Source organism: Felis catus, chromosome A1 (assembly GCF_018350175.1).
Source record: "Felis catus isolate Fca126 chromosome A1, F.catus_Fca126_mat1.0, whole genome shotgun sequence".
Classification (NCBI taxonomy): Eukaryota; Metazoa; Chordata; class Mammalia; order Carnivora; family Felidae; genus Felis; species Felis catus.
The window spans coordinates 80647601-80672126 of record NC_058368.1 but is presented as its reverse complement, the minus strand read 5'-3'; the positions used below and the strand labels follow the sequence as shown (position 1 = coordinate 80672126).

Below are 24526 nucleotides of genomic sequence, written 5' to 3'. Positions count from 1 at the left end.
CAGCTCCATTCCAGAACCCTACCAGCTCCTCAAATCCACTTTCCCAAGGGCTCTAGGCTGAAGGGAGACTTTGGAAACACCGTTTTCTACTCCAAAAATGCTACTCAGAACCTCAGAGACCCCGTACCAATGCTTCTCAGGCACTCAGCTTAAGAGGTAATTAAAACACAATAATCGTTGAACAAACAAGTGAATACCAGCACTGTATTTCATGTAACGTGTGGCCCACACAAGCCAACGTGGAGGGAACCCCTTGCCAAGAAGTCCCTGCCCTCCAGGTAAGGGTGTCTGGCAAGCGCACCTGTGCTCCGTGAGAACGTTCACTGCAGACGGGTGGTTGGCACAATACGCAAGGTACAAGGTTTTCATCTGTGGCATCAGATTTAAAAAGCATCCTCCAACTCTCTGCTGAGCTTCTGGCAACCTAGAGATACACAACACAAAGGAAATAATCCTAAATTTCATAGAAAGAAAACTGCCAAGTAATGAACACAAAATCTGAGACCTCCTTGTAGACCACCTCCGTGAAAACAAAATAGACAAATCCCAGAACCTAAGTGTTCACACCGGCAGTCCAGCAGGGAGAGGTATCTACCTCGAAAGCGGCTCTGCTAGGAAGCACCAAACTAACGCCCTTCCTTTTCTCCAGCATCCAGCCGCCACAACCCACCTGCGCACAGCACAGCCAAAACGCCACAAGTCCGACTTTGGATGGTGAGAGAAATGCAGATCATGAACCTTTAAGTTTTGTACAAAAGGAGAATTCTAAAACATGACTACTTGTTGGCAAGGTTTCTACTTAAGCAGCATCAAGACGCGTGCATGCGCGTGCGCACACACACACACTACAGCCCGCCTTCCCTTCAGGTAAAAGCTGGAGACAGAGCACAGCCACAGACCCATCTCCTCCCAGGTCTAGGCCGGGGCAGTTGCTGAGCCTGGAAAGGCCGTGAGCTCACAGTAACAGGAAGAACAGAAAGCGATGATCAGCACCACCAGTGGAAGCAGAAACGCGCACGTGGGGCCGTCCTAACCAGACAGGCACGGCCAACTCCAAGATGGAGGCCAAGCCCTCAGCTGGGCGCAATCATCTACAACATTCCACCTCCGGCTACAGCCTCACCATTCCTATCAAACGGACTTCTCCCTCCTGCAGATACACAAACCTTGAACAAAATATAAAACCAACCTCTGCAGGTGGTAGAACATCAGGGACGAAGATTCTGGAGACGGCTGGCATTTGGAGAAGGAAAGGACACAGGGTGTGTCTCCGGTTCTCTGTACCTCGGGGCCAATGGCAGCCGAGGCTGGCTTGCGTAGGGCAGCTAAACCCCAAGAGAAAACCACAGGATCTGGCTGAACGTGAGCTGATGGGACATGGGCGGAGGGGACGACGACACCTCGAACTGTGAACCTGAGCTCTGCTCCGATCTGAGGACTTTCAGAACACTCACGATCAAAGATAAGGGGAAAGGTTGATCAGGAAAGCTCATCTCCGACCCTCTGCTCTCCTGTTCCACCATGGCAAATCCAACATCTCATGCCAACGCACCGTGCCCTTGAGGAACTCAACCGAAACAACACCTAAGTCCTACTGAGTAAAGAGCGAACACAGGCCTGACTGGGTGCTGGACTCTCAGCTGAATTTCAGCATTCAGATCCGTACATCTGCGGTGCAGACGGGGAGATCCACGTGCTTTCACAAGCCTGAGGGGAGGCCCAGAAGAGGCGCCACAAACGTACTGTAAAAATATGAACTCCTTCAGTCCAAGTTCTCGACAGCCGGTGGGGGAAGCAGGGGCAAACGCCGACTTCCACTTGCACACCCCGGGGCTGGCCTCCTGCAGACCCCAAACTGAGGGCCAATCACCTTCATTTACCAAAAGGAAAGCAGTGATTGCCAAACTCCTCTCTTCATGGCCACCTAAGTCAGGCCATTCACATGAACCAAACCGCTCCAGAAGGAAGCAACGTGAATTTGTCTGAAGGCCAGCACTCACTCTGCGCTTCCCCTGCACACCTTCCGGGATGAAGGGCCTGGAGGGGCCTGAAACCTACTCCGAGCACAGCCAGCTGTGCGCCTGGGGCCCAGGGGGCAGAGCACCCCTCGCCACTTCCCAGACTAAGACAAACTACAGGAAGGACAAACCAGAGACCAACCAGATCCCAAGGGAAAAAGTTACCTCATCCTTCTGTCGGCTAAAGAAATAGAAATTGCAATAACAAGTGCCCCCCTCTTGCATCAAGTCCACAGGTAAATAAACCTCAAATGTCACATGGTGACCTAAAACCTACAAAGTTCTCACATATGTCAAGACTTCAAGTCCTCCAACACCCAGCAGGCACTTGGTCAACTAAGTGAACTACGCTACTGAGATCAGTAAACTGACCCTAACCCTTAAATGTCTCACGTTAACCAAGAACAAAAGAGTCGCACAGAAAAAAAAAAAAAAAGAAAAAAAAAAAAAAAAAGCCAATCTGGTGGCCAATCAATTCAGAACATGCCTCCCCACCCCAAAAACACCTTGGAAAGAAAACCAAGCCGGGTACGTGCGGGCAGCACGTTCCAGACACTGCATTTCACTATCCTTGGCTTCCGGGCAGCCAGGAGCAACCCGCGCACAGAGCCTCTTCCTCCTCAGGCTCCTCCCCCATCGGCCCAACACCATAAACTTCGCTGCTCCCGGCAAGACGCTCTCCTTTCTCATCAGGAGACCTCGCCTTCAAAGACCCCAACTAGAAAAACCAGACGTCAGAAACACAGCTTCTACTAGAAGGGTTGATAACCCAAAAGATTCAAACTAACAGTTTCCATCTTTGGAAATAGGAGTTCTAGAATCAGATCAAAGCACATTCTATACCTACCCGTTGTACTAATCTGAATTTCACAGATTTTTAGCGTCGTACTTACTTGGTGCATTCTTCTAAAGACTGTACAAGCATTTGCTGGAAAGAACATATCTCTTCTAGATTTCCCATTAAATATGAAATGTTTGCTGAACTTAACCTAGAGCCAAGAAAAAGAACAGTGAGACTATTATGTACCGTGTCACTCTCCTGTCTCACCCCAGGGCCCTGTTTGAGTCTCTAACCCGCTAAAATCCTTACTTCTACAGCAAACTGGTACAGTGGGTTCCGTTCCACCCTCCATTCTGTGGAAACCTGAGCAAACAGCCTAGGCAATGACAATGCTGCAATTAACACAGTTTATCGTCCAACTTACTTCTCGCTGGTCTGCAAAGGCCGCAGGTAGGTAGAAAGCACAGTCTGAAGTTCTTTAGAATACTCATTTTCAGTTTCCAAAATATTCTGTAGCACCTACAACAAATGGTGAACAGCATTATTCGCCACTAAAACTCATGAGCTTTGACAAGTGCATCAGCATCATTCACTTTACAGGTTGCTTCTGCATTAATACTAGTGTGCTTGATATCATCACCTCCTTGACTTAACTACCAAAACCCACGTACCGAATTCTTACTATAGCTACGTAACAGACTTCATCTCATTGCCACACGCATAACACAGGCACACCTAGAACGAGGCTGGGAGCGCCAGGGTGGCCCAGTCAGGTGAGCATGTGACTACCGATTTCGACTCAGGTCATGATCTCACGGTTCACTGGATTGAAGAGCTTCAGACTCCATGCTGAGTATGGAGCCTGCTTGGGACTCTCTCTTCGCCTCTCTTTCCCTCCTCCCACCTCAAAATAAATAAACTTTAAACAAAATGAAGAATGAGGGGGGCGCCTGGGTGACTCGGTCGGTTAAGCGTCCGACTTCAGCTCAGGTCATGATCTCACGGTCCGTGGGTTTGAGCCCCGCATCGGGCTCTGTGCTGACAGCTCAGAGCCTGGAGCCTGTTTCAGATTCTGTGTCTCCCTCTCTCTGTGACCCTCCCCTGTTCATGCTCTGTCTCTCTCTGTCTCAAAAATAAATAAACGTTAAAAAAAAATTAAAAAAAAAAAAAAGAGTGAGGCTGAAACCAACTCCATCATCAGAAAGTACTGCAGTACTGCCCCATCTGTTCAGATGCAAAGAAGAAACCACTGGTAACCACAACAGCAAGGACACAAGGATCAATCTCTGACACTGTGTCGTGCATAAGCAGCCAGCCACTCACAAAAAGGATATCCTGTACATCCCACTTATAGTAAGTCCAAGAACAGGCAAAACTAATCTAGGAGGGCAGAAATCAGAAGGGGGGAGAAGTGACAATGGGGAAAGGGGCCAAAGTTTCCAGGGTGACGGACATGTTCTATATTGTAATTTGAGTAGCTGTTATAGACCTTGTCCAAGCTCCATGAACTCTACAGTTAAGATCCATGTATTTTAACATATGTAAAATATATTTCAACTAAAAACATCTAGTTTGCTCTTCAGATTGCACCTAGCAAATCTAAATCAATTTCATTAGAGAACAGTCTCAGATCTTATACACATTTATTAAATATCAAAGGTCCACCAGTAGAAAATCCTTAAGAAGCCACTACTTTAAAGACAGAACAAAGATGAATCAACCTTAAAATGTTTCCTGATACCCTAATGTTAGTACAGCAAATTCAATGAAAACAACTTTATAATTCCTAAAAACAGGTTTTTAAAAAATGCAAAACAGCTGGGCTGAAAAATACGCCTCAGTTCGCTTGCGTGGCTCCATCAGTTGAGGGTCCAGCTCCTGATCTCAGCTCAGGTCATGATGTCAGGGTTGTGGGATCGAGCCCTGTATCAGGAGGTCTGTGCTGAACATAGGGCCTGCTCGGGACTCTCTTCTCCTTCCCCCCGCTTCTGCCCTTCTCCCCAATTTGCCCTCTAACAATACAAATGTTATCTATGAAAAATAAAAAATAAGCCTCTTGGCATCAGTAACTGCCAAGAGCAAAGGCCCTCCCCAGGCAGGGTGGGAAGCTGCCTGGACGAGGGCAGGCAGGAGACTCCTCACCGAGGCTGAGCACACCCTCGGAGCCCAGCAGGGTGCTCTACGCTAGCAGCTCTAATCCTCAAAGTCTTCCTCTTGAAGAGGCCAAGATTCAAGTGGAGAGGGTAAGTATCCCCCCAAATCAGACAGCCAGCCAAGAGCGGGGCCGGCGTGTGCATCTTGATCTGCGGCCGCACGGCCCCCTCACCGCCTCTCCGGCTGCCAGGCCGAGGGCAGTGGGACTTGACAGAAGCGAGGAACATAACCCCTTCCTCAACCACTTTCCATCCCCCTCTGGCCACAGACCAGCACCTTCTTTCCTCAGAAAATCACGTCACACATATCTTCTGAGCATCCACTAGAGTCCTACAAACGCCTGATTTCGTCTTCCAAAACAAGTTGCCTAGGTCCTGCAGAAAAGCTGTGCAGAATAAAGACAAACGTGGTCCGGCTTCCCCCCAAGTTGGTAATTAAAATACGTGCTTAAACAGGTAGAAGTGATCAGTAAGCCCAGTTTAGATTTCCACACCAATAACACACACCACGGATTCTCCACCTGTTCAGTACGTTTTCTGTGCGCTGACCAAAGAGCATGGTCCCTCACGAGGAAACGCAAACCCGAGTGAGTAGCTTCCACACTATGCTATGCTGTGTGTGATGAAGACAATCGGCTGCTTTCACTGAGACTCCGGCTCTGGTTTCGCCCCTGAATGGGCCTATTCATGCAGGAGTGGGGGAGCGGGCCACAGGGAGGGGGCGGCGCTCCAGGAGCTCATGCCTTTGTGGGGAAATCTGGGTGTCGATCCTAGGATTACAATGTCTTCCTTCGAAGAAATGGTCATTGGGCACGAATGTCAAAGGAACAGTGGGCAGAGAACATACTGTGACACCAGCCACTGTAGCAGAAAATCAGACTTTCAACCAGATCTTGTCCTTCTAAAGTGACATGAAGTCAACCAAGTAGACTATTCCTTGAACTAAAAACAAAAACTCTGTCACAGTAAAGATGAAAAATCTTCAGTGTTCCAACAAAAATTAAATGAGGATCTCATGTCAGGAATACAAACACTACAAAGCTGCAGCAGAGCACATGTGAAAACCCGCACACCTTTTATAGGAGGAGGGAGACAAGTGCAAGAACACCTCCCCAGCGTGTGACGATAGTAAGACGGCATTTCCCCCATCACAGCACCAAGCACAGTATGCGGATATAAAAGCCTCCCGTAAGAATGTACCAGAAACAATGCCAAAGAAACCTCTGCCAAAAAGTGACATCAAGGCAGTCAAGTTAGTTAATGTCAACCACCAGTTAGAAACATGCTCTTCCAGTGTGCGCTAAGGACAAGTTCTGTAATCCTCCCGTCCCAACACTCCCCGTCACACTCAGCTGTCCCACCAAACACTCGCCCCAGACCAGACAGGGCTGACCTGACCGAGTCCGGCTGACACCAGGAGCCACCCCCTCCCCGCCCCCTCCCCAGCTCCAGAGCACCTGTCTCCCCCTCCGGGACTTGCGCGCGCTCAGGCTGCTACAGGACCCCATGTGACTCCCCCGCCAGGCTCCAGCGCTCCATGCCACGAAGGCCGGTCCCACACGTCTCACAGCAGAGCAGCCTCTGCTCCACAGCTGGGGAGGGAGGCCGGCCTCCGCCTCAGCGAGCTCTCCCTCAGGCGTGAGGCGTGGAGAGCCCCCGCCAAACAATGGGGCCACACAGGAGGAGGACATCAGGCAAACCACACAGACAATCCCAGAGCTGTCAGCCATTACAGCAACACAAAACAAAAGGACTGACTTCATTACCCCGCAGACGCACAGAAACTCACTTCATTACCACCATTAAAGGAGCGCTCAGTATCGCAGATTTTACACGGGAGTTGCAAATTTCACCGCAAATTTTGGTAGGTTTCATATTTTAGGTCATTGAATCTTTTAAAAATAACTTATTTACATATAAGAAGAAACAAGTTTTCTTAGAGATTTGATCAAGATGGAAAGATCATCATTAACTAAAACCCAACTTTTAGAAACAACTTTGGTTTGGTCCTAAGCACGCCCTTGAAACAGTAACAGATTCAGACAACAGGAAATAAGCCACCCGCCCCTCCCTACACAAGGGAAAAATCATCCTTGCACGTTTCCTTTCAACCCAGTCTACTTAAACTGTACTTACATTCTCAGAACACAGATTCGAAGACCAGACTTGAGCCTCTGGGGAATAACAGGAAGGAACAGCCTGCCCTTGCTGCTGCAGGAAGCAGTTCCAAACCACCCCTCCCCCTCCACAATCCACCCCCAACCCCAATCCCCCACCGGCAGGTACTGATTGAACAGAGCTCTCTAGTCTCCACAGGTTCCCAGAAGAGTCTGGAAGGGCCATGCAAAGGTTTTAAGTTATTGTGTCTTTTGAAAAAACGTTATAATATTTCTAAATTCGGGGATTCACGAGGCCTTGGGATAGATTTCTTCCCAATACTAAAGGCTCACTGCAAAAGCTCCAGCAGAAGCCTTGGTTCCACTGGGATACAGATTGCTGCAAGAAGCCGGCCTCAGCAGACAGATGTCCACGACCGCACGGTGATACACCAGGGACCAGCCCCGGGCACCCAGCAGACCTGGGCACAAATCCTGGCTCTGCACAAGTCTATGTGCCTGTTTAAAAAAGGCAGTATTGGGGGAACAGGGTTATTTTTTACAGGGTGGGGACACTCAAGAGTATCAGCTGCCTGACACAAACCTCCTAACACAGTCTTCAAACCCAAACCCAGAATCCTTCATGGTGCTCCTTCTTACATGACTCCGTTAGCCAGGAGGTACAGACTAAAAAGCAATCTTGGTTAAGGTGTTAGTTAATCTTGGGAAGCAAAGGGAAAAGGAAAAACAGCACAAGTAGGGCTTGGGGCCAATGCGGGTCTCTGTGTACAGAGGCTGGGCCAGCTGTCTCGGTCTCCCCTTGGTCCAGGATGCAGAGGCTCCAAGCAACTCAAGGAGCCAAGAGGAAAGACACGCACTATTTCTCCAGAGCACAGCAAAGGTCCATGGAAGCTGCTGTAACATTCTACGAAAAATGCACGCCTATCCCTTGTGTTTATTAAAACTAGTCATTGCTGGGGCACCTGGGTAGCTCAGTCGGTTGAGCATCCGACTTTCAGCTCAGGTCATGATCTCACAGCTCGTGAGTTTGAGCCCCGCGTCAGGCTCTGTGCGGACAGCTCAGAGCCTGGAGCCTGCTTCTGTTTCTGTGTCTCCCTCTCTCTCTGCCCCTAACCCACTCGCATTCTGTCTCTGTTTCCTCTCAAAAATAAACATTAAAAAAAAAATGTAAAAAAACTAGTCATTGCTACCTATCATAACCTCAACATTTCAAAGGCAAAAGCTGTTCTGCCTTTTCATTACACTCGGCACAAGCAGAAGTTCCCCGCTCCCTGTTCCCATAGATAAAGAGTTTTGACACAATACCCTAGATAAAAGTGTTCAATAGAACCTAAAAACTAAGCCAATACCACTAAACGTGTCAGGTGGTAAGGACTGGTCTTCCCAGATGGACATATTTAAGAAACCTCCTTCTCTGATGATGACTGAGGAACCCCCTCATCCCCTAAAAGAAGGAAACTCCAGATCTCTCACTCTGTCTGGGGGCATCAGCTTACACAACAGAAATGCCTTCTCTAAGCTCTCTCTACTGGACAGAGGTCTTACCATCCTGCAGGTGCACTCGTGTTCTTCCACTGTTAAAATCCAGCAAGCTCAAGCAGGCCACAAACGACAGATTCCTGTCACCCTAGACTGCAGCTCTCCCAGGTAACTCCCAAACGGGATGCCCATTTGCAAACAGAACAGTGACGCCTGATGCCCCAAGTGTTTCCACATGCTCGTCCTTGCTAATAACCCTGAAAACCTCAAGGCAAGCACTTCACCAGGCTCCTTAAAGCCAACACTACAAAAGGCCAAGGCCAGGATCACCAAGCCATCTGACAATTTAGTGCCTGTGCAAGCAGCTGGGGAGCTCCCTCCGGCCTACCCACAGACAGGGCACCCCCTCCACCCCCGCTCCAGCAGCCGAAGCCAGGGATCTCCTGATCACTCACTGATCTAGGACCCTAAAAGCAGGTTTCCGTTTTCCCATCTCAAAATAAAGGGAACGGCTGTGGCTGGCTTTGTCACAAAGACTGAGCAACTCCGTAGTTCAGGTGCGTGGATCTTCGGTCACTGCTGCTCTCAAGCCTGACATCCTGCACAGCCTGGTCTCCGTGCCAGAGCAACCCCCCAAAGCCACTCCTACTCATGTCATCAAGTGATCAAGTCTGCCACTCCGGAGAAGCTGTTCTCTCCGGCACCCTGGGTGTTTTTTGTTTTGTTTTTTAATTTTATTTAAGAAATTTCTACACTCCATGTGGGGCTCAAACTCACGGTCCCGAGACTGAGCCACCCCATAGCACAGTTCCTTCTATCTTCTATGCCAACATTTTTACATTATTAAATCGCATTATCTATATAATTTCAGATTCTGCTTATTGCACTCAAACATGTATTTTAGGTATTTTTAAAGCTTCGTGTGCATTTTCAATAATTACAAACACATGTGCCACTGGTTACTTAATCGTTCTTGTACTGCTACACATTTAGGTTGCTTACTTTATTATAATAATCCTATTAAAACATCTTTGCACCGACACCACTGAATACGCTTTAGGTAATTTCTCTGGGGAGGATTCCAAGTAGTAGAAGTGCCAGATTAAAGGGTTTGACTGTTTTCAGATTTTTATATGCAACCACCAGGCCACTCTCAAGAAGCCCTGTATGGATGTACATCCCGCTGTCCTTAGAACTGAGGATTCTCCTTACCTCTCTGCTCCTCACGACCACAATTTTATGGTAAGCTTACCCACACTGTCAGAGGGCTAGACATAACATCTGTGTCCTCCCCAAATGCCGGGGTTTTGGGTATCTCGAAATCCCCAGTGAGGGGTGCTGCAGGCAGGGCCCTTGGGACGAGGCGGCCAGACTCACGGTCTCTGCCACATGCAGACAGGACAGCAGGCAGCCCTCTGTAAACCAGGAAGAGGGAGTCCCCCAAGACCTGAGCACGCCAGCACTCTGAGCTGACTTCCAGGCTCCAGAACCGTGAGGAGCCTTTACTGAGGAGTCCACCCAGTCTGCGGTGCTAGTACAACAGCCCCAACAGACTACAGCACAGCTCCCACCCTCCCCCATTTTCTACTGCTCACATCCTTTCCTACTCACCCAGAATCTTCATGTATTTGCCTTAATGAGCTCCTCAGTCATTAAAGATCATCTTATCTTGTTGAAATTGTTACAAACGTTCCACTCAACTTGTAATTTGGTTTCTACTTTTATTAAACTTTTATGGAGCCTATCAATTTTGAGCTTTCCCTTTGTTTTCATTCATTGCTTTATGTTCTAAAAAGCCTCCTCCCACTCCAACACATTAACTGACCACACACAGATCCACAGGCACAGAACGAAAGCCTGGTTATGCACAATCTTGCTTTGAGCAATCTTTGGCTACACACTCAAGTCTGGAGCTCTGAGTATGAATACCGGGCAGCCAGGCTTTAATGAAGCGAACCCATCAGTGACCGTGGGAGAGATAAACTGCAGTTAGTCAACAAAAGGAACAAGCAATCCTGGGAGTAGGGGAGATCAGAATCCAGAATTACTAAGCTCCTCTAAAATGTCCAATTTTGAGGGGCACCTGGGTGGCTCAATCAGTTAAGCACCTGACTCTTGATCCCGGCTCACATCACAATCCCAGGACTGGGGGGTCAAGCCCCGAACTGTGCTCTGCGCTGACAGCGTGGAATCGCTTGGGATTCGCACGCTCTCTCTGCCCCTCCCCTACCCATGCACATGTGCGCTCACTTTCCCTAATAATTTTTCAGTGAAAAATTACAAGATGTTCAAAGAACCAAGAACACACGACCCTTGCACAAACACAAGGCACTGAATGAAAACGGCCTGAGAGGCCCTGGTGCTGGCTTAGCAGATAAAGTCTTCAAAATAGCTGCTCTAGGGGCATCTGGGTGGCTAGGTTGGGTAAGCGTCCGATTTCAGCTCAGGTCATGATCTCACAGTCTGTGAGTTCAAGCCCCGCGTCGGGCTCTGTGCCGACAGCTGGGAGCCTGGAGCCTGCTTCGGATTCTGTGTCTCCCTCTCTCTCTGACCCTCCCTCATTCATGCTCTGTCTCTGTCTCAAAAATAAACATTAAAAAAAATAAAAATAAAAAAAAAAGCTGCTCTAAATATGTTCAAACAGGGACTTCTGCTTTTGCCTGTTTCTGTGTGAAATCATACTCCATCCAACGAAGTCAAAAGCTGAACAGACTGAAAAATCAACTCCTGCTGGACCCCTATGGTAGAGAGGACAGGACGCAAGGCAAACCCCCGCCCCAAGTCTGGAGAGGCCAACGCACCCTGGGAGCCCCACTTGCCGGAGCCCGGGCGCCCCAGAAGAAACCACACTGCGAGCCAGCAACGGGGCGGGAAAACGTGAACCATCACTGACGGACTGCTGGAAGCTCAGTGCAGACAAGTGTGAGTTCAAAACTCTGGGGGAGACCCAGTCGTAGAGAGGCCTCCTCAGTACTGGGAAATTATCATCTAGGAGTGTGACCAAATTCCCAAAGCCTCAGAGAAAAACACCCTTGGGCTTTCAGCAGAGAAAAGAAGAACCACTGGAAGAGCCATTCGGAAATAACAGCTCAGCATCCTGGTACTTATGAGGCCTGCCCTCAGGGAAACTAGTTAACTCAGACTAGCCTGCTGAAAACGCCCTGGCAAAGACCAACAGCCCAGCCCCCTTGGGCCACCTGATCTCCAGGCAGGAGGGAGGGGAGGGGAGGGGTGGGGGGGAGAATTTAAAACACACCAGTGGAGTTCATGGTCCAGAGGCACAGGCTCCCTGATGGAGCGCCCCCCTCCTCTCCCCGCACACCTCACCCCCTCAGTGAGCACTTCCTTTTTTACATGATACACGATGTTCAATTATCGACAAAAACTTACAAGACTCAGCAAAAGGCAAAACACACAGTCTGAAGAGAAAAGCAAGCATCGGAAGAAGACATGGTGGGGACGCTGGAATTATCCCACCAGGAACTAAGAACAACGAAGATTAAGATGCTAAGGGTTCTAACGCAGAAAGCAGACGGCATGCAAGAAAAGACCGGCAAGGAGGTGGAAATCCCAAGAACTGAAAACCGGGAGAAACACTAACAGAAATGAAGAATGCCCATAATGGTGTCAATAGCAGATCACACACGGCTGCAGAGAGAATCCCAGCGCCACAGACCTTAACAGCATCCCTCAGGGCTGAAAAGACAGAGAAAACACAACATCCAAGGATGGTGGGGACTGCACAAGGTGTAAATACACACGGTCGAAGTACCATAAGGAGAAGAAACACAAGAGAGAGTTCAAGCCATGAAGACGGAGAATTTCCCCTAATTAATGTCAGACACCAAAACCACAGATCCCCAGAGGCTCGGAGGACACCAGGCAGCATAAATGCCAAAACACCACACCCGTGCACATCGCCCTCAAACTATAGTCAAAGTTAAACTTACAGCTCCTTAAGAGAGCCCAAATTTAAAAGTGGATAGCAGAACTGAACAGACACCTTACAGGTGGCAGTAAGCACGTGGACACAGGTCATCCGCGAACTGCCGACTGAGACACTGAGGCGGCACCACACGCCTTGTCCATCAGCGAAACCCGATCAGACACCAGCAGGCGTGGCAGAAGATGCCCCACAGGGGTCCTCCCTGGAGGACCGTGTGCGGTTTCTTACAGAACTGAGAACACGCTCCCCACAACACCCAACAATCACAGTCCTTCGCATTCACCCAAACGAGCTGAAAACACATCCACGAGAAAACCTACGCACGCGAGTTCACAGCTGCTTCGTTCACAATCACCAACACCCGGAAGCAAGTGAGAGGTCCTCCAGTGGGTGATGGACAAACTGGTCAGTCCAGACAGCAGGGGACTATCCTGCATGAAGAGGAGAGCCAGCAAGCCTGAGAGGTGCTGATCATGGGGCCTTGGCAAAGCTCCACCCTCTCCAATGTCAACCTCAAGCTGCTCTAAAATAAGTCGAGTCTTTTTAAAAACGTCCAAAGAACCAAAACAGGTATGCCTAAAGAATTAACATACATAAACAGTGACACAAATACACTATTTGACCGTAAAAATAACCAAATGGTGATTGTGAACTGAAAGGTGTGATAAAAGTGAAAAATCCACTCGAGGGGCCTAACACTAGATGCAGATGTACAACAATCAGCCAACAGAAAGGACAATAGAGACCCTTCAGTCTGAAGAACAGAAACAAGTGAAGAAAAACTCACAGCAGCTCCGAGACCCATGGACACCATAACACTTCGCACGCACAGCACGAGTCCCAGGACAGTCCTAAGCCACCCAGAAGCACTAGCTACGTGCCAGCGTAGGTGGGCGATCTCGACCGTCACTCAGGAGCCACAGGACGCCCATCCATCCTGTCCTGCCCGCCTCCAGTCTCGTACCTCCACCCACAACTCTCCCCACTGCTTTCCGCTGAGCCCAAGCGGAGACTCAGTCTCTCACCAAGTCTTCCTCTTGGAGAACCTTCTCCCATCAGCAGGGTTAAAAATACCTAAACTTCCACAGTTTGCTGTGAAAACAAAGCCACGCCAGGCAGTGTGAAAAAGCTCTTCTGCTTTACTTTACATGTTGTATTCTGCTCTACAGTTTACTTTCCTACATCGTTTATAAATACAGAATTCAAAAAAGAGGAATTCATTCCTGGCTTAGTCACCAAAGAGTGGCAGACCCTGGGCAAGCCCTTTAACAGCTAGAGCTATGTTCTCCCCTGTAAAAGGGGTGCTACACCCAAAGAGGGTTTCCTTGGATTCTGAGTTATGTCCATAACAAGTACAATTTTAACATGTGCTATTTACCAACACAGCTTTATGAAAACAACAATTTGGATGTGATTCTGAGGTCAAGGTGTTTTCCCATCCTTCTCAATGAAACAGTGGCTGACTCAGAACAGCACCTGTGATATAAAGGCGCTTCCCTGCCCCCCCATACAAGAATAGTTCAAAGAAAGAAATCCAAAAAAGCACTGATGATGCTTCAAGCTGAAGAGGGTTACAGAACATAAAATGCAAAGGACAACAACTTACCAGGACTTCTGGAAAAGCATGGTTGCCTACATCCGCAAAATCCCTAATGGAGGCAAGACTACTGCAAAGACCAGAGAGATGACGTGGGCTCCAGGGGCGGGGCCCTGCCTTGCTTCCTCTAACAGTTAGGGTTAAGTGGACAGAACCTCAGAGAGGAGCAGCCACCCCCTCTCCAGAGCAGCACTGTGGATCCGGACTGGTACTCCGCCCAGGACACCCTCCCCTGGGCGGAACCCCAGATCTCACAGAGGAACATGAGGAAGAGGCTGCTCCCCAAGCTCGCCTCCTGTGAGGCCCTCAAGCACCCCAGACCACTCTCACTGTGCTTTGGACACAGAGCCGCACACGCAACACGTCGCATACTAACGAGCAAAGCAGCGGAAGAGCCACGTCATGGGGACGAACATCCACGACGAACATCCAACAGAGACCCAAAGAGGGTGTGGACAGCAGAACAGAACCAGGAGAGGCAGGCGGCCCCTCGGGGTATGGGCCATGCTGGGGAGCCCTGCACAGCTTGGCTGAAGTCTGCACCCAGACAAAGTCAGAGAAGCAGAGGCTGGGACTCAAGGACTGCTAGGGAAGAGGGCCTGGTGTCGACCAACACGTAGAAATCCAGTCTGAGGCAGCAAGCCGAGTCCACAGGACAAGAAGAGTGGAAGTGAAAGGAGGCAGAGGCAGCAAGGAGATGGGGGAGTGGGGGGGTAAGGGGACAGGTGCTGGATGCCACATCCTGCTGCCTTCACCAGGGCCTGGCACAGAGCAGGGGTCCAATCACCGTGCGTCAGAGCAAGGAGCCCTCCCGACGTCACCCTGCTCTGGAAGGTCGGGGGCCAGTGGGAAGTGAACGGTCGGCATGCCGAACACGCAAACTCACAGCAGAGGCTGTGGCAACAGGTCAGCTCAGCGGAACAGACTTCCGTCCATCACGCGTCCTCTCCTTTTCCTACAGGAGCACAGGAAGTGAAACACTCAGATGCTCAAAGCAGCACCGATCCACAGTGGTTTCACTTCAAGGACACACAGGTGTCACGGACTCAAGTGGACACTGCTTCTCAGGAAGCGTCCTGTGCAAGACCAGGAGCAGGGAAGAAACCCAAAATGCACACTTTCCACGGAATGGAAGACAGAGCCACACTCACAAAGTGTACTACGCTGGTTTATCACACCAATATATGCCAGCCATTTCGAAGGTGATCCAAATAATACCACTTCCTATTTCTGCAGCCCATGCAATGGTTTAGGGACCAGGAAAGAGTAGACTAGACACTAGACCTAGCATCACGGGTATTTTTTAAGCTCACATATTGCTCACGTTAAGTTTCATAACGTCGTGTTCCATTCTGAAGCACTTGTCTTCACTGAGTGAGACGTATAGATGCTCTCCTGTAATTGCACACTACCCGATGCACGAATCCATCAATCCCGGAAGAGACTTTATGTCAAGAAACAAGTAAACTAGAAACAGTACTGATCTGAAGTACTTATAATCCACCCAAAGCACAAGTAAAACACCATGTGGCGCCTATAAATCACATCGTGCGCTTTTTTACAATCTCGCTTTTGAGGACTTGAAACAGTAGGAGGGAATACTACGGTATGTGACAACAAAAGGGTATAAGTCTACTTAAGTAGTAAACAAAAACGTAAGATCGTGAAAGATTAGAAGAAAATACACCAGAACGTTAACGGTGGTCGTAACTGTGCAGCCCACAACAGATGATTTCTATCTCCTCCTTCATACTCCACACCATTTACCTACAGTCTACACTGCAGAGTTTTAGAGACATTCAAAAAAAAAAAAAGTTATTCTTAAAATGGGTTTTGCAGGTACTCACCACGTTGTAATAGCTCTTGTTAATGGCAGTAGTATCAAATCCTTTGGGAGGGCTCTTCAACGTTCCTGATTTAGGAGACACGGGCTTTTCTGAAATGAAAACGTAACACAATTTTACTGACCAGTACTGGAGACCACACAAGCCAGCCCCCACAGCCCAGAGCTACTGGTCCAGGGACCTCCTGTGAGAGCACCAGCCAACAAGGGAAGTTGCCAGAGGCCCGTACCTCCCTTATGCTCATGCCCTGAGGTCAGGGAGCCGGCGTCCCCCCCAGCCCGTACGTGGCTCACCCCATACTCCCTGCTCGGGCTCAGCGTCTGACAGGCCATGCTCCCTGACTGTCAGCAGAAGAAAGAGCACGAGCATGAGCTATGCTAACAGATCACAAGTGCAGTCAAGATAAAATACCAGCCGATGCAGGCAGATACGTAACGATGTTAAAACACCAAGACGCAGAGTCTGGGCTACACGTCCAATTCAGAGCACTCACAACGCAGGTCTCTCCAAACAAGTAGGATCTGGCTCAGCGTGATAAGCCAAGGAGGAGGAAATCCATCCCGAGCAGGGGCAGAAAACAAGAAAAACCCACAGAGCCTTAAGAACCTCCACCCCAGAAACCGTAGTGCGAGCAATTGTGATTACTCGAGGGTTCAAGTATCTGTACGCTGCCTAGCGTTCATTCAACACCTGTTCAGGAGATTCGCCAGCAAAAAAGGGATCGAGGAAGCATATGCCGACTGCCAGTGTGGCTCTCAGGGTGGGCGGGCGTGTCAGTCACTGGCTACCGGGGCTGGAGAGCAAACTGGGGTGGTTGGGGTGGGGGGAAGGGCAGGGGCATTCGAGGAGCAGGTCACACACCCGCCTCACCTGAGTCAGTCAACGCTCTGTCCCTCTGGTGTGCTGTGCTCAGCACCCTTTCACCCACCTGCCCCAAGTCTCTGCTAGCTCCCCCAACAGTGCCCTCAATCCCAAACACTGCCAAAGTCTCAGGTCCCCACTTCCAACTGGCTGCTCAGTATTGCCGTTATCTGCCTAGCAACAGAAACCCAGAAATGCCTGAAATCACATGCACTAACTGTAGGCCTTCCCCTTCCTATGGAATGAATGGTCTGCCTAAACCGTCCTTCAATGCCTCACTTGCTTTTCCAAAAGGTTGACAATAAAGCACAAAACAGGTGTTGTTCCCAGTTGAAAGAACTCTCTGCTCACAGGATGAAAACAGAACTCCGTGAGAAATGAACCACTTCTGAGCCCCTAAGAAATATCAATGTGTTCTGGCTAACACACATTCCTTCCCAGTCTCGCACCTACAGGTAGGAATTTAACTATAGAAGAAAAAATTGACATGCTTTTACCTTAAGAAAAACGATGCCTTTCACCTTTGGAACCCAACATTTAGGGGACAAATACAGATAAAAATAAAGGTGAGCACTGAAGCCTGAAAGACAGTCACCGGACCACGAACACCAACATGTGTGCTATTACCTTGGACTGGATTTATTTTAAGTTGTTTCTTATTTCTGAGAGAGAGAATATGTGGGGGAGGGGCAGAGAACGAATCCCAAGCAGGCTCCACGCTGTCAGCGCAGAGCATGACACAGGGTTCAAACCCATGATCTGTGAGATCGTGACCTGAGCTGAAGTCAGCCGTTTAACCAACTGAGCCACCCAGGTGCCCCTGGTTTATTTTTTATTTTTTATTTGAGAGAGAGCAAGCGCGCGAGCAAGCGCACATGCGTGCATGAGCTGGGGAGGGCAGAGGAAGAGAGAGAAGGCTCCACGCTCAGCACAGAGCCCGACCCAGAACTCGAACCCATGACCCTGGAATCATGACCTGAGCCAGAATCAAGAGTCAGACACACAACCGACTGAGGCCCCAGGTGCCCCAGCTTTAAATTTAAAAGCAAATAATCTGTCAAGTGCCTCATTTAAGACACACCTCCCAACAGCACAGATAACATTCAACTAACTTACTGGGAGAACCAGGAGAAAAGGCTCTTTCACAAGAAGTAGCGCCCGGCTACAGCACTGTGTAAAAACAGAGGGCAGGCAGAAGAGAGCCACCCAGTGCAGGCGGAGCCCAAACACGCGGTCTCCTCTCCCGTGGAAAAGGGAGTCCACAGCTCTGCCGACGGCTACAGGGGAATGACTGCCACGGGAGGGCCGGGAACATCTCCCCAAACCCCGTGGGCCCTTCCCGACAGAGGGCTCCAAGGTAAGAAACCCCGGCACCGAGCAGTCACAGAGGAGCCATGTCTGCCTGTGGTGCCACCAACCACAAGGCACTTCCGTGGCAGGAGGCCCCGAGGGAGGGAGACCACTGCCCTCCCACAGCTAAGGCGGCGCGGTGAGTCCAGGGCTCCGCAGCTCCCCCGCCGACAGCCACAGCAGGGCCCGCTCCGCACTCGTCCCAGGGCCCCGGCCCTCAGTCACACGGGGAGGGGACGCTCGGTCAACACGCTGGGCAGGAGGGGCCCAGGATGCCAGGTTTGCCTCAGGAACCTCTGTGCAGCCCGAGGGAGCCCTCCAGCACCTACTCCCCACCCGCCCCCGCCCCCCAAAATAACACCACCACCACCCCACCCACACACTTAGACCATAATATACCAGAAGGGAAGTAATGGCCAATTTTAACAAAAGTTGCGCCCAGGAAACGTTAGAAAACACTCAGCCTTCCCAGTATCTTAAGAAAAATAAAACATTTTTGGCCCATTCGATAGCTAAAGATTGATACAATTCACTGGGACTGCGGGGAAACCATGAGAACGTAATTTAGTGCTGTCCTACCAGGCGCCGGAAGATACAGATCTTCCCTTTCTTTCAATAAACTAAGAGTGCCAAAAACAAGAGAATTTAACCATGAATATGCTAAATGAATAAAGGGGGAGGGCACTGCAGAGACCAGACACAGCCCTGAGTGACAAACAGGAGGAGCTCTTGGGGACCCTTCGGGTAGGCTGACAACAAGAAGCCTATCCTGCTCGCCAACCCAGACAAACAGCGTCTCGCAAGGACGCGGGCTGGGAGACACAGCCCAGGAGAAATCCAAACCCTGAGCCCGTCCCTGCGGAGGCATATGGTCCAAACCCACTCCAGCCCCCAAAGGGCCCCAGGGTTTGCCCAGGGCAAGAAAATCTCTGGGAGCCCCCGAGGAAACAAATGTCCCTCCTCTCTGTAGGAATGTTTCCACAGCCCAGGGCACAGGGGTACGCCCAACCAAACCCCCAAAGACACAACTATAACAAAGTTACAGCTCACGAAGAACTGAACCCAGTATAAACAGATACAACATACAAAGGAAATGGAACACCCAAGATGTTGAAACAAGGGGAAAATTTAGGAGACCATGGAGTAAGTATATTTAAAATGCCTGGAAAGAGGGGCACCTGAGTGGCTCAGTCGGTTAAGCGTCTGACTCTTGATTCTGGCTCAGGTCATAATCCCACGGTTCATGAGTTCGAGCCCTATACTGGGGTCTGTGCTGAGACCTGACAGTGCGGAGCCTGCTCGGAATTCTCTTTCCCTCTCTCTATCCTGCTCGCCCCCTCTCTACTTAAATATTAAAAAAGAAAAGAAAACCCCACCTGGAAAGAAAAGAGCCATAATGAATAAACAATGCACCACAAAAATTAAAAACACCTGAAAAAGAACAAAACCATTTCTGGAAATGAAAACTCTGGTCACCATCACAAGTAAGAGGAGACTTCGGTGAACTCAAAGATCTGAGGAGTGGACTCCAAATGAATGAAATCCAGCGAAACAAAAAATACAAAAACCAGATTAAAAGCCAAAGAAGGCAAAACAAGACAGCTAATAGGATTTTCAGGAGAAAGCAAAAGGAACGAGCAACATTACTGGAAAAGACACTTTCCAGAAAAGACATCTTGAGCCCTGGGCTAGAGCACCACACTACATCCCCCACAAAATCAGAACCATCCCGCACAGAGGGAAATGGCGCCTCTAGGCAGCACTGAATGTGGGGGCCCTTGAGGAAGCCCACACAGCAGACACCCCCCTTATCCACGAGGTCTGTTCCCAGAACCCGGGAAATGCCCCAAACCGAGCATACCAAACCCTACGTGCACACCTGTGATAAAGTTTAATCTGCAAGTTAGGCACAGAAAGAGATTAACCAGAACCCAACAATATACTCCAATAGAAGGTACGTGAACGTGCTCTCTCAACGTACCTTGTCCTGTACTCTCCCACTCGTGAGGTCTTGAGGGGATCAAATGTCCACTGAGGAAGGGGAGCCTAGCGGACCTTCACCTTCTCAACTGTCTACCACATTTTCTATTTCGGGAACCTCAGGTAAGCTTCGTGATTTCTGGAAAGACACCTTGGTTTTTCACTCCCCCCCCCCCCCACCCCCGGTCCCCACAACAGAGTTCACTCAAGTATTTGCTGAATGGATGCTGCCTGTGGTTTCGGAACCAAGGGCAATCATAACAATCCTGATGATGTACACGGAAAACACAGCTGACTGGAGGCAGGATGGAAGGGCGGAGAAAGGTCAAGGCAGGTCCTCGTGTTACAAAGCGGGGCACCAAGGGATAACCGCGGCATGCACACCAGGTCCACGGTGAGGCATTACCCATGAAGGGAAGCAACAGAACAAAACGTGAAGCCCAAGCTGAGGAGGAAGCGAGGGGACCAGGAAAACCAGGAGCCCCAGGGGAGGGTATCTGTGGGACCCACGTCCATGCAGAGCAGCCCCGCAGACGGGCAGGGGCGGTCACACAGCTGCAAGGCAGATGTGGAGGCCGGAGGTGCTCTTGTCATCCCAGCTGTGTCGTCACAGGCTCCCACCACCTACCAGGGTCTCATCCCTGATACTGGGGGATATCACCCCTGACCCCTGACTGCTGTCAGTCAGCTGACCTAGGGGACAGGTCCTTCAAACAGGATGTTGAAGCACAGTCCCCAGAGAGTGGAACATCCCCTAGAGCGCCCACCAGCACAGCTGTTCAGGAAGAGCACGCAGTGTTCATCTGGAGGAACACTCACCCCCACGTCCCAGAAGAATCCCAAAGCATCTCACCCCAGAGCCCTCCACCTGTCTTTCTGGGTCCCCCCCTCCGCCGCCCCTACAGGCCTGAGGTGCAATCTTACATTTGAGGCTCTTTCCGCCTATTATCAAGTGTGCATCTGGAAGAAACCGTACAGATAGGGCTACCCTCTAATGCAGCCTTATCCTGGGTGCTTTCAGAAACCTCCCATCACACGTGCATGCGCACACACTTTTCCAGCAATACGGAAATCAGTTGCTACCTCTGTCCCTTTCCCTACACGGGTTATATTCGTAAAACTTCTTCCATAGCCGATCGATCATCGCACCTAAAACCCAGGTCGCTTTTTGATGCCAGATGTAAACATGGCCCCCTCCACCCCAGCGGAACATGGGTTCTAAATGCACAGTCTGGTGAGAGGCCTACCACCCACAGAGCATCCATGATGACTTAACAGTAGCAGCGACCAGCGGCCCTCTCCCCACCCCACCCCCAACCACTGGCCTCATCACCTCTTTCCTGAGGTCTCCCTTCAATTGAAGAAATTCTCCAGAGTGTGGCCTGAAACATGCACGTGTGTATACAACACAGAAATCCGTGGGTTTAAAGTTTGATTTTGAGAGCACATGCTCGAGCAGGGGAGGGGCACAGAGAAAGGGAGACATAACCTCAAGCAAGCTCCACATGGTCAGTGCACAGCCTGACATGGGGCTTGAACCTATGACCCTTAGGATCACGACCTGAGCTGAAGAGTCAGATGCTAACCAACTGACCACCCACCCAGGTGCCCCAGAAATCCATGGTTTTGCACATCAGAACAATGTGCATGGCAAGTAAATGCGGAGCAACGAGGGTGTCTGCTGTGAGGTAGCAGAGATTCAGGGAGGACAGGGCACATGCGGCAAGCAGTGGAAATCCCTTAAGCGTATTCTTGGAGGACACCAGCCTGCAAAGAGGACTATCCGAAACAAGAAAGCACACACAGGTCAAGGCACACACACACAACAGCGAAGCCTGACAGCCACACTGCCATCTGTAGCTGCCAGAGAGCAAATGATCATGGCTACCGACACCTGCAAGAAGTGTGAGATCAAGTGGACATTCTTGAGAACTTATCTGGAAAAAAGCAGCCCAAAAGGGGTCAACTCAGGGATGGTGGTTTTGTTTATTCAACAAATACATTCTTAAATCAAAAACTTGAACAAAGAGAAACTCACAATTTAGAGGAAGTCAGTGTTTGTTTCACAAGTAAATGATCCTGACAGGATCACCAGTTAGGATCAGGCACACTCTGTTTACAGAAAATGAAGAATTACACTGTAAATGACAATGCTTATCTTAAATACACCCTTCTAGAAGGGAATCCTATTCCAACATCGGAGTCACAGAAATTACTGAGAAGTTACAATACTAACATGTTACTGTGACCCTGGACTTCCATTCTTCACTGCTGTAAGATGATACTGTAAAAATATGATCTCACACCTTTCTGTCTCAAATGCCCACATCAAAAATCAGACAGGAACAGGTTTCCTTAGAATATGCACAGATAATCTGTGAACACAGGAAGGGAAGTTATTTCCAAAAGGTTATCCCCTTGGCCCCACTGTCAGCTAAAGAGGAAAGTGGCATGACAGACCACCAATCTGAGCAAGTCTGTTATCATTTGCACTTTACAGGTAAACTGGAAGATGTGAAAATTCCCAGTTTCTTGGTCTCCATTCAGTACAAAAACTATGGATCCCATGGGACCCAATGCAGTTACAAGCGTGTTTAAAGGGATCTCTCTCATGCCCGTGCAGACAGAAACATGGGGTAAGACACAAAACTTGGCAGACAGTGATACAGTTGCCCTGACACAAGTCCACACTGACAGACATGGAATTTTTTTTTTTTTTTAAGGATTTCTAATAATCTATACACCCAACATGGGACTCAAACTCACAACCCCAAGATCAAGAGTCGCACACTCTGCTGACAGAGCTGGCCGGGTGCCCCTTACACATACTGCTGCTGTTGTTGTTAAGCAAATTCCACCACCTGGAATGGCCGGTTCTTCTTAGAGCTGCATCTGTCTACACCCAGCACCTCTCTGGCTGCACACTCCACTCCGAAAGCAGGGCCCCACAGCAAGACATTCATGCCACACTGCCAGACTCTCCAAGGGGGGCAGCACACCATGGAACCACCTACCGCCAAGAGCAGTCCTGAGCCTGCTCAGATCCTTTTAGAAGTGACTCCCCAAGGTCACCTGAAGAAGACCCTGAGACCCACAAAGTATCCTTTCAGTGTAATTTTCAAAAGGTAAAACTTTGAAAACTCCCTGAGGAGAAATGTGCACTCTTACTACTACAACTCAAAGACCGAACTTCCCATTTGAATGTGTCATTCGTAGCAGAACCCGGGACCTGGAGTCAGCAGATGTGGGCCCAATCAGGCTCTACGCCAAATGGCAGGTCCCCGGCACCAGTGCTCGGAGCCCCCTCGCCCCTCGTCCTCCCAGAGAGGGCCAGGGCAGCACTCTCAGCCCAGGACACCAGGGGACCATAGGACTGGCCAGGCTCTTAGCCCGGACTCGACCTGTCCCAGCCTCATGCTCACAGGCCAGTGCCGGGGCCAACCAGTGACTACTGGCAAGTCCCATGAGCCATACGCTAAGCTCCATTTCCCAGCAGATGAGTCCAAGGTTGAGGCCACACTTCCGTCCCCATCAGCCGGACACCGGTACGGTGAGGACAGCTGGCATTAGAAGGAGGATTCATGGGGCGCCTGGGTGGCGCAGTCAGTTAAGCGTCCGACTTCAGCCAGCTCACGATCTCGCGGTCTGTGAGTTCGAGCCCCGCGTCGGGCTCTGGGCTGATGGCTCAGAGCCTGGAGCCTGTTTCCGATTCTGTGTCTCCCTCTCTCTCGGCCCCTCCCCCGTTCATGCTCTGTCTCTCTCTGTCCCAAAAATAAATAAAAAAACGTTGAAAAAATAAAAAAAAATAAAAAAAAAAAAAGGAGGAGGAGGATTCATACCTGTGCCCCGAATATCCCGATGTCTCCTGGGGCTGTGTGAGGACTGAATGAGGCCACTGTAGAAGCACTTCAGACAGTAACCAGAACACAAGCAGCCAGAACACAAGCAGCCCAGGCACTTACTGTCAACTTTACCGTATGAGAAAAATACAAACAGCGAGGTACCATTTCACACCCAACAGTTATCATGGGGGAAAAAAAAGTAGTGCCAAGGACGTGGACACACCGGAACCCTGGCATACTGCTGGTGGAAAGCACGACAGGGCAGCTGCCACACAGGCGGCACGGCAGTGCCCCGCACACTGACCACCATCGCCCTGTGAGCCAGCAATTCCACCCCGAGGTATAAGCCCAAGAGAATGGACAGGACTCAGATCTCACCCAGGACCACAGAAACCTTATTCCCAACAGCAGAAGGTGAAAAACAACCAAAATGTCCAGCAACAGATGAATGGATGAGCAAACTGTGGTTTTGAAACAGAAAACAGGTACGGCCAGGGGTCTGCGCCTGGTCTGGGCCACAGGAAATGACAAAGTTCCTGGGAGCGCTGTATCAGGAAC

The 24526-nt window shown here is 49.9% G+C and overlaps 1 protein-coding gene across 10 annotated transcripts in view; it reads right to left on the bottom strand.

Moving 5' to 3' along the window:
* ARHGEF7 (Rho guanine nucleotide exchange factor 7) overlaps positions 1 to 24526 on the bottom strand; it is a 134076-nt gene that overhangs the window by 37267 nt on the left and 72283 nt on the right. For all 10 annotated transcript variants that reach the window (XM_023253241.2, XM_023253248.2, XM_023253259.2 and 7 more), the window contains 4 exons: positions 15939 to 16027; positions 3224 to 3318; positions 2912 to 3007; positions 302 to 424 (listed from right to left, as the gene is read on the bottom strand). In XM_023253241.2, coding sequence (XP_023109009.1) covers positions 302 to 424; positions 2912 to 3007; positions 3224 to 3318; positions 15939 to 16027 — 403 coding nt within the window. The remainder of the gene's footprint in view (positions 1 to 301; positions 425 to 2911; positions 3008 to 3223; positions 3319 to 15938; positions 16028 to 24526) is intronic.